The sequence below is a fragment of the Balaenoptera acutorostrata genome, chromosome 1 (genome assembly GCF_949987535.1).
Source record: "Balaenoptera acutorostrata chromosome 1, mBalAcu1.1, whole genome shotgun sequence".
Taxonomy (NCBI): domain Eukaryota; kingdom Metazoa; phylum Chordata; class Mammalia; order Artiodactyla; family Balaenopteridae; genus Balaenoptera; species Balaenoptera acutorostrata.
Window position 1 is genome coordinate 25,287,224 of NC_080064.1, and position 9,526 is coordinate 25,296,749.

Below are 9,526 nucleotides of genomic sequence, written 5' to 3' on the forward strand. Positions count from 1 at the left end.
AACATTTAAATCAGGATGGCTTCCCCTCTCCAATCTGTGGTATTTGGTGGACTCAGACAGACCTGGAATAGCAGCTTTGTGACCTTGAGCAAGGGGCTCAACCTCTCTGAGCTTCTATCTCCCCCTCTGCAAAGCAGGGCTCTTAATAGTGGTAACCGACAATGACCGTGAAGCCGGCTTCCGGTGCCAGTTTCTGGGTAAAGCACTTGGCATTCATTACAGCTCATTACTCCTCAGCGGGGCCCTGTGAGGCCGGTTCAGTTATTACTCCACGGGATAGATGGGGAAACCAAGGCTGAGAGGTAAGTTACCCAACTGGTATGAAATTGGGATGCAAGGCAGATCTGTCTTTCTCCATCGATTTCAGGCTCTCCATAACCCACATGACTGTGAGAATTAAGAGGAAGCTTATCTGCAAATTGCCTGGCACTCTCCCTAATGTTCCCTTTTCCTTCCTTCAGAAGGTTTCAGGCTGGGACCACAAACACCTGAGTGCAAGACTCTGGGTCCCCTGAGGGAAGTGGGCTAAGGCCTGGCCTGGGGGCGCCCCTCCCTTGGGAGAGCCTGGGGCGTCCATCAGCTGTAGTGGCTCCTGAGCTCATGGAGCCCTCGGCCACCCCAGGGCCCCAGATGGGGGTCCCCACTGGCAGCGGGGAACCGTCCCCAGTGCCTCCAGACTATGAAGACGAGTTTCTCCGCTATCTGTGGCGTGACTATCTGTACCCGAAGCAGTACGAGTGGGTCCTCATCGCCGCCTACGTGGCTGTGTTCCTCGTGGCCCTGGTGGGCAACACGCTGGGTAGGTCTCTAGGTCCCTGTGGTGCTTCGGGCTTCCCCTGGGGAGTGGGAGGGGTCCTGGACCTTGCTTCTCTCCCCCTCCCCCCAGTCCCTACTGGGTACTGTGGGGGAAGGGTCTCACTGATGGGACCCAGCTAGACTGGGCGTGGCTCTGCCGCCGGCCTCATCTCATCCTGCTCCCACCCTGCAGTCTGTCTGGCCGTGTGGCGGAATCACCACATGAGGACGGTCACCAACTACTTCATCGTCAACCTGTCCCTGGCCGACGTGCTGGTGACGGCCATCTGCCTGCCGGCTAGCTTGTTGGTAGACATTACTGAATCCTGGCTCTTCGGCCATGCCCTCTGCAAGGTCATCCCCTATCTACAGGTGAGCTTTGCCTGGGTGCCCCTCATGACCCCCCTGTCATACCAAGTACAAAAACCATGGCCTTGCATAGGTCTCAGTGAATTTCAAACTTGCCTTTTAGACAGGACATCATGGCTCAGTACCTTGGCAGTGTCATGCTCTATTGTTAGCAAGGGCAGGCCGCCAGGCACGACACTCAAGGACACAGACACAGACACAGCCCCATATACTCATACAGAGATCCCCTCCAGGTCACACCCATAGACATACACACAGGCATGTACGGACACATGTACAGTCACTTCCAGGTACACGGGCACACAGTGGAGGAGAGAGGCGCAAGCCCACCGTGACAGAGAATGGACCTGTTCCCTGATCCCAAGGGGGGCAGCTTTGAGGTGGCGGGCTGGCAAGAGTCTCCTCCCCGCCCCTTCCGATCCTGGCCGGGGCCTTCCCTCTCCCAGTGGTGGGCGTCAGGCTGTCCTGTAGGGTTGCTGGGCTGGAAGGAGAGCTGGCCAGAGGGTTGCATCCCTCGACCCTCTCCCTGTACCCCAGAGGGCAGGGAGCACTCCTGGAGCCAGTGCCCCTACGTCTCTGGCCTAGGTTCATCTCTGCCTCCCAGAATGAGGACTCTTTTTCCTCACAGCCTGGGGAAGGGATGGGATCCCGGGGCAGAGAGAAATGCCTCTTGGATTTCCCATTATTTGGAGGTTTCCCACTCAACCCATTAACTCCGGCAACCCTGAGAATAAAGACAGGCAGGTGAGGAAATCCACCTTAGGCAAGTTATTTAATCTTTCTTGCTTCAGTTTCCTTACCTGTACCTTGGGGATAAGAGGACACACCTCAAGGGTTGTTGTGAGGATAATGAGAACAGTGTCCGCCACGTAGTTATTTCCTAAAGTGTAAATTATTATTCATAGTAGGGGAGCACCTACTTATGTGCCAGGTCTCAAGCTGGACATTCTCCATCCATAATTTCATTTATTCTCACAAGAATCCTGCCAGGTGGATGATACATTCCCATTCTGCATACGAGGCTCAGAGAGGGTGAGTGATTTGCCCAAATCTACACAGGCAGTAAGTGGCGGAGTAAGGATTTGCACTGCACCTGGCTGCCTGGTATTTCTGGGCTGTGAGCTCCATCACTCACCCCATGTCTCTGGGTGGCCCCCAAAAGGACTGACATTGTGTCCCCATGGGGCAGGCCGTGTCTGTGTCAGTGGCAGTGCTGACTCTCAGCTTCATCGCCCTGGACCGCTGGTATGCCATCTGCCACCCCCTGCTGTTCAAGAGCACTGCCCGGCGTGCCCGTGGCTCCATCCTGGGCATCTGGGCCGTGTCGCTGGCTGTCATGGTGCCCCAGGCTGCTGTCATGGAATGCAGCAGTGTGCTGCCCGAGCTAGCCAACCGCACCCGGCTCTTCTCTGTCTGTGATGAACGCTGGGCAGGTAACGGCGGGAGCCTTGGGCAGGTGTCCCTGAAGTGGGCACCTCCGGGGCCCCCAGAGCAGACATCTATCAGGGCACTTTTGGGGTGGGCACCCAGGGGTGGGTATCTCCTGGGAGGACACCCTAGAGCAGGCATCTACCAGGGATACCTCCGGCGTGGGTACCTCCTCTAGTGTAGACATCTGCCAGGGGTCCCTCCAGGATGGAGACCACTGGGCTGGGCAACTCCAGGGTCTCTCTGCCGTGGCACCTGTATGGGGCCCAGCTGCTTACTTTGGCCCTAGTCAGGGCAGGGTGGTATTGCTAAGCAGGGCAGGCTGGGGGTTCCCAGATTGAGCCCAACCCTCGCATCTCTTGGCCCCTGCAGATGATCTCTATCCCAAGATCTACCACAGTTGCTTCTTCATTGTCACCTACCTGGCCCCGCTAGGCCTCATGGCCATGGCCTATTTCCAGATCTTCCGCAAGCTCTGGGGCCGCCAGGTGAGGCGCACTCTGGTGTCACTGTCTGGGATGGGAGGGGACAGGGGTACTGGTCTGAGGGAGTAGACAGTCCTCTGCCTTCAGAACATGCCATCCTGGCTGCAACCAGAGAGGCAAGGCCTAGGCACATGTCAAACTCAAGGCCAAAAGTGCTAGTGCCAGCCCTGGAACCGAGTAGTAACAGACATCCTTCTAATATCAGTAGCTGCCAGTTATTGTACCAGGCACTCCCAGCTAGTCTTGCATCCTCTTCCCCACCATACGTTATCCCCACCTTTTTGTTTTTTAATAAATTTATTTATTTATTTATTTTGGCTGCGTTGGGTCTTCGTTGCTGCATGCGGGCTTTCTCTAGTTGCGGCGAGCGGGGGCTACTCTTCGTTGCGGTGCGCGGGCTTCTCGTTGTCGTGGCTTCTCTTGCTGCAGAGCACGGGCTCTAGGCGCGCGGGCTTCAGTAGTTGCAGCACGTGGGCTCAGTAGTTGTGACTCGCGGGCTCTAGAGTGCAGGCTCAGTAGTTGTGGTGCATGGGCTTAGTTGCTCCGTGGCACGTGGGATCTTCCCGGACCAGGCCTCGAACCCGTGTCCCCTGCATTGACAGGCGGATTCTTAACCACTGCGCCTCCAGGGAAGTCCTTATCCCCACCTTAATATATGAGGAAACTGAGACCCAGAGAGGCAAAGCAACTTCTCCCAAATCCCTCACCAGCGAGTGGATGATCAGGGACTAAAACCCGGGTCTGTGGGGTTCCAATGCTCGGTTCAGCGCCACAACAGCAATAACACCTCCGTGCTGCTGTCCAAATTAGGCACTTTGCTTGCAATGTCTTCACAACTATCTAACCAAAGAAGCAATATTACCCACTTTACAAATGCTGAGTAAGGGCAACCAATCTGCCACGGCCGATGAGTGGCAGAGCCTTTCTGGTTCCAGGGCCTTCCTTTTTCCTCTGTTACAAACTGACCAACAGCAGGTTTTTTTGGGGGGAGGGGGCGGTTTGCCATGGGAGGGGGTGCTCATAGTCCCCTGGCACTGCGGGACGAGTCCTGGGTCAGTCCCCGGGCGGGGAGAGGAAGCTGGCCAGAACACGAGCAGCCCTATGGCCCACCAACAATTGCCATCTGCTCCTCGCAGTCCCCCGGTCACGATGGCAGGAGTCGCTATCCTTATCCAACAGGAAAACCAAGGCTCAGAAAAGAAAAGTGAGTTTACCAAGGTCACGTAGCTCGTGAATGGCTGAGCTGGCCCTGGATCCCAAGTTTCCTGAACTCTAGCCCCATGCCCTTCTGTTGTGGGGTGATTCAGGTGTCCAGTGTGGGAGAGGCTTTGAGAATATCTGTGGCTGCTCCAGGAGCCTAGAACCACCACAGGCCTATCGGCACTGACCTAGGCTGGGACCTGTGCTCTGAGGCCCAGGCCATTCCACGCTGTCCACCTGCACGCCCCTTGCTCAGGCCTCCCAGAGTCGGGCACGGACTAGGGGAGGCACGAGTCATCCAACCACCCCTGTCACCACAGATGGAGGTGGTGATTTAAGGACGATGGATGGGTAGCTGGAAGGATGTTCAGGCCCCAGGCTGTGACCTGGGGACTTGTCAAGGGTCCCCTACCTCATCTATAACTAAGGGTGAATAACACCGTCCCAAGAGGCATATGGTGGGTGGTCTCACGATGAGCTAATGGAAAATGGAAGTACACTCAAGTCCAGAGTGTTGGCTTTTATCATGAATATTAGGCTCCTTCCTGCTGCAAGGGTTTGTTCCCTTGCCCACCTCCCCCTGCCCCAGGGTCCAGCCTGGAGCAGGCCCAGCGAAGCAGAACGACCCATCCAAGGAGCTGTACCCACCGCTGCTGTCTGTGTGTGCTGGACAGATCCCCGGCACCACGTCAGCCCTGGTGAGGAACTGGAAGAGGCCCTCAGACCAGCTGGAGGACCAGGGGCAGGGCGTGGGCGCAGAGGCCCCGCCTCGGGCCCGTGCCTTCCTGGCCGAGGTAAAGCAAATGCGAGCTCGGAGGAAGACGGCCAAGATGCTGATGGTGGTGCTGCTGGTCTTTGCCCTCTGCTACCTGCCCATCAGTGTCCTCAATGTCCTCAAGAGGTGAGAGCGCGTGGGGAGGGGTTGGGGGTGGGGAGAGGTGGTGGGGTCAGAGGAAGGAGCTCTCTCTGCTTCGGAGAAAGACCTGGCTTTCTCCATTATTATTATTATTATTATTTCTCCATTATTATTTCTCCATAATAATACAGGCTAGCCTGCCTCCTAGGGCTATCATGAAAATTCTCTCGTCTGGGCACTCAATCATCAGGTTGTTAGGGCTGGGAACGGAGTGAACGAGCGCACGGGACAATGTCCTGCATTCGTGGAGGTGACATCTGGTGGGAGAGAGAATGGACATGTATTACAATGTCAGCCAGTGATAACTGCTTTGAAGAAAAAATAGGGAAAGCGGATAGAGAATGACAGTGACAGAGGTTGGTGGGGTTAAAAAAAAATGTTCTTTAGATGTAATGGTTAAAAAAAAAAAAACAACCCTCTCTGAGGAAGTGACATTTGGCAGAGACTTGAAGGAAGGGAGGAACCACACCCACAGGTGTCTGGAAGAATAGCAAGTGAGAGGCCCTGGGGTGGGGGTGGGGAGGGGGGCAGGGCAAGACCCTGGGCTCTTTGCCATGAGACAATCTCAGTGTGAGTTTGTGCTTGGTCACTTCCTGGCTGTGTGATCTTGGACATATCACTTTGCTTCTCTGAACCTCAGTTTCCCTATTTGAAAAATGGATGATGTCTATGACTCATGCTGCTACGGGGATGGATGATAAAGTGGAGGGGGAGCCCCAGGGGATCACACAGCTGGTGACTGAGCAGAGGTACCCTGGTCCCTGTTCCTAGGCCCACTCTGGTCATACTTTCTGCGCCCAAGAACCCCAAACTGTGGTCAGGACCCCAGACTCAGAGGCCCAGGAAAGGGCTACCTGGTGGACAGAAGGGGCAGTGGGACTCTTGTACTTTACAGCCATTCATGAGCTATGTGACCTTGGTCAACTCGCCTTCCTTTTCTGAGTTTTCCTGTCTGGTAGATGAGGACGGCGACTCCTGCCCAACATAAACACACACACACACACACACACACACACACACACACACAATCTATCCCATTTCTGAGTGGCCTGCCCCCTGGTCCTAGGGTGTTTGGGATGTTCCACCAAGCCAGCGACCGAGAAGCCGTCTATGCCTGCTTCACCTTCTCCCACTGGCTGGTGTACGCCAACAGCGCCGCCAACCCCATCATCTACAACTTCCTCAGTGGTGAGTGGGCTGGGGACGCAGAGTGACTGAGGGTGGCAACCGTCCCCAGGACAATAGTCTCCCCATCTTCAACCCAGGCTGAATAAAGCATGCGGGGAAGGATACACCTGCTGCCTCCTGGCGATCATGACCCTGCTCTGGGAACTCCCACTCAGGGGGAAGACTTGTCCCCGCCCAAGAGCCCTGCTCTGAGTGGGAGACAGGCCACACTCCCAATAGTGGCCAAAGAAGGTGACCAGCACCAGGACCCAGTTTTGCAGATTACGCAGACCGCTGAGTGGGTGGGAGCGCAGGGGCTGGGCCAGCTCACCTCCACCCCTGCTTGATGCATGCACAGCAGGACTGCCAATCAGCCAGTCTGGTCAACACAGGCTTCAGATGGAGCCCCTGCCTGAGAAGATGACTGCATAATCGAGGCATCAGGGGGAAGGGAGGGCCACCAGGGAGGCAGCCCAGGGCCAGGAAACAGCTTCCCCATGCCCAGCTAGACACATACTGGCAGAGTGGCCCGAATTTGGGGGGGGGCGGCTACCCCTGAATCCACCTGCCTCCAGCACCAGCCCTCCCACTCTCCCCCCTGCAAGTCCAGGTCCCCTGTCCCCCAGCCCAGGCCTCCTCTCTCCGCTGTCCCATAGCCCCCACCCCCTTCCACTACCTCCTGGTCTCAGGGTGGAAAGGCCCCACCCCGGGCCCCCGCCTGGGCCCAGCAGAGTGTGACTCACCAGACCTCTGACTCGGACCAGGCCTAGAGAACTGACCAGATGACTGCTCAAGCCTGGACAGTCTTTGAGAAAAGGTTGAAAGGTTAAAGAAGGGGCTGGGGTCAATGCTGTAACCCTCACTGAGACCAAAGAATTACTCAACAAAGGCTAGCCGGGTGGTTTCCAGCTCAGAGGAGAGAACAGAAGAGATGAGCAAGCGGCAGAGGACACATCAGGCAGACTTCCTGACGTGCATTCCTTCGTTTGGTCTACATTTACTGAGTGCCTACTGTGTGCTCGGCCCTCTGCTGGGCACTGGCCAGGCTTGCGGGGTGATTGAAACACGGTTGTTCAGTTCCAGCACAATCTGTTGCCTGGTGTCCTCTGACTGTACAGGTGGCTGTGATGGTCCCTCCTTCCCCGCTGTCCCCTACCCTTTAAGCAAAGGCTCTGGAATGAGAACGGGGCCCAAATTCTGGCTGGTGACCTTGGGCAAGCCACTGCACCTCTGTGTGCCTCTGTGGAGTGAGGTTAAAGGACTCCAGCCAGGCCTTCAGGGTGATGGGGTGAGCTGGGCGACAAACTCAGGCGCCCGGCGCAGTGCCTTGTGCAAGGACTGCTGCCGCTGTCATTTTCATCACCATGGGGCAGAGATGGGGAAAGCCTAGCCACAGATGGTGAGCCCTGAGCCCCTCCACCTACCCGCCAATGAGGGCAGAGGTGACCTGAGCTCCCTGAGCCAGACAAAACGTTTTCAGCCAGGCTCAGAGCCAGAGCGCAGTCAAGGAATCAGATGAAAATTGCATTTCTCCTTGGGAACCTGCTCCAGGGCCTCTGTCCTCACTCTCCCTGGCAGTGACGAGGTCGCCTTGGGGCTCTCTCCTGCCCAGCTCTTCCCTTCCCTCCCACCCCCTCACAGGCAGCTTGGCTGGAGCTGCGTGGGTGTCCCTGGGCCCAAGGCCCCTTCCTGCCACTTCTGTCTCCTTATGGCTGTGTCTTCTGTCTCTCAACCAAGGCAAATTCCGGGAGCAGTTTAAGGCCGCCTTCTCCTGCTGCCTGCCTGGCCTGGGTCCCTGCGGCTCTCTGAAGGCCCCCAGCCCTCGCTCCTCTGCCAGCCACAAGTCCTTGTCCTTGCAGAGCCGGTGCTCTGTCTCCAGAGTCTCGGAGCACGTGGTGCTCACCAGTGTCACCACGGTGCTGCCCTGAGCGAGGGCCATCCTGGTGGCAAAAGGGGGTGCAACCTATCCCCTGCCTGTGCTGCTCCTCTGGCTACTGGGGGACCTGCCCCCACTCCTCGTGGAAAGATTGCTGGTTGCAGTGCAAGGCCGGGGCTCCTCGCCTCGTTTTCTGTTTAACTCTGGGCAGTGTCACTTCCCTTCTCTGAGCTGCGTCCCCTAAGTGGATTGATGTGAGGATTAAGCACGCTCAAGAAAGTGGAAAGCTCTCTGTAAACTGTAGTGTTATGGACAAGATTAACGTTGTGTTCCTCCCACTTGGCTATACCACACAGTACCATCCATCACCGTCATCCTTCCAGAGCTTGGTCCTCCTCCCAAAGACCCCTCTCCTACCCAATCATAGGTCTTCCCTGGAGTCTGCTGTAAGGGTCCCAGCAGGCACTTCCATCTGGTCCAGGGGCTCTAAAGCCCAGGCTGCACTTGCAGCGCTCCTTGAGGCCCATGTGAACTAATCTGAGCCCAGCCCTTCCCCAGTGGGAACAGAGCCCCACCCTCACCAGGTGCCAAGTGCACACACCACAGACTGCACCCCGTCGGTCGTGCAGTGATAGGACACTCTCCATGAGGCCGTTTGGTATGGAGGCCAGCAGCCTGAAGCAACTGTAATTAAAAGCCTGGCACTGAACGTTCCCTTTCCTTGTCATTGCACAAAATCTGTGCTTCTTAGGTTAGGAGTGAGAAGGTGGGGAGGCTGGGGGAGGGGAGAAGACAAGGCAGTGCTGGAATGCTGCTATCTGCTGACCCCTCCCACCTCTCGTCCCCTAACACACGGGATCCCAGATGGCTCCTGGGCAGGCCTCAGAGCACACGTGCTCCTGCCCGCTCACGTGGCTCCGATCCTCTGATGCCACGACCTCGATCCTGGCCACATCTGTCTGCTCACGAGCCCAGCAGTCTATGGAAGGTAAGGGGGGTAGGGTGGGCAGACAGCGGGGTTAACAGACCGATTTACTGTTATCTTCACCTTCTTGGAAATCAGGGCTTGCATTTATTTTCTATGAACTCACAGATTTAAAAGAAAAAGCCAGAGACTGGGCTAGATGTGCTCCATCTGCCACCAAGATGATTAGAGGGCTGCCAGAGGCCCTGATCCTTGCTGCCAGAGCACGAGGTGGGAAGTAGTCTGAAGGACTCTCTGCTGAGAGGAGCGGGAGACATCTGGCAGAGGCCAGCTCGGCCATGCGCACCGCTGGGTCTGCTTAACCT

At 56.6% G+C, this 9,526-nt stretch overlaps 1 protein-coding gene across 1 annotated transcript; it reads left to right on the forward strand.

The window, feature by feature from the left end:
* The first annotated feature begins 600 nt into the window (after positions 1-600).
* On the forward strand, positions 601-8,288 carry HCRTR1 (hypocretin receptor 1). The gene is made up of 7 exons (XM_007170583.2): positions 601-799; positions 989-1,167; positions 2,354-2,597; positions 2,965-3,080; positions 4,952-5,178; positions 6,260-6,381; positions 8,098-8,288. The coding sequence occupies exons 1-7, from the start codon at positions 601-603 to the stop codon at positions 8,286-8,288; spliced, it is 1,278 nt and encodes a 425-aa protein (XP_007170645.1).
* The last annotated feature ends 1,238 nt before the right edge of the window (positions 8,289-9,526 follow it).

What these genes read in the sequence shown, in the direction of transcription:
- HCRTR1 (XM_007170583.2), top strand. Translation starts at nt 601, where the DNA reads ATGGAGCCCTCGGCCACCCCAGGGCCCCAGATGGGGGTCCCCACTGGC. An exon ending in AGGTCATCCCCTATCTACAG is followed by an intron (nt 1,168 to 2,353) that starts GTGAGCTTTGCC and finishes CCCATGGGGCAG; the next exon opens with GCCGTGTCTGTGTCAGTGGC. An exon ending in GCAAGCTCTGGGGCCGCCAG is followed by an intron (nt 3,081 to 4,951) that starts GTGAGGCGCACT and finishes TGTGCTGGACAG; the next exon opens with ATCCCCGGCACCACGTCAGC.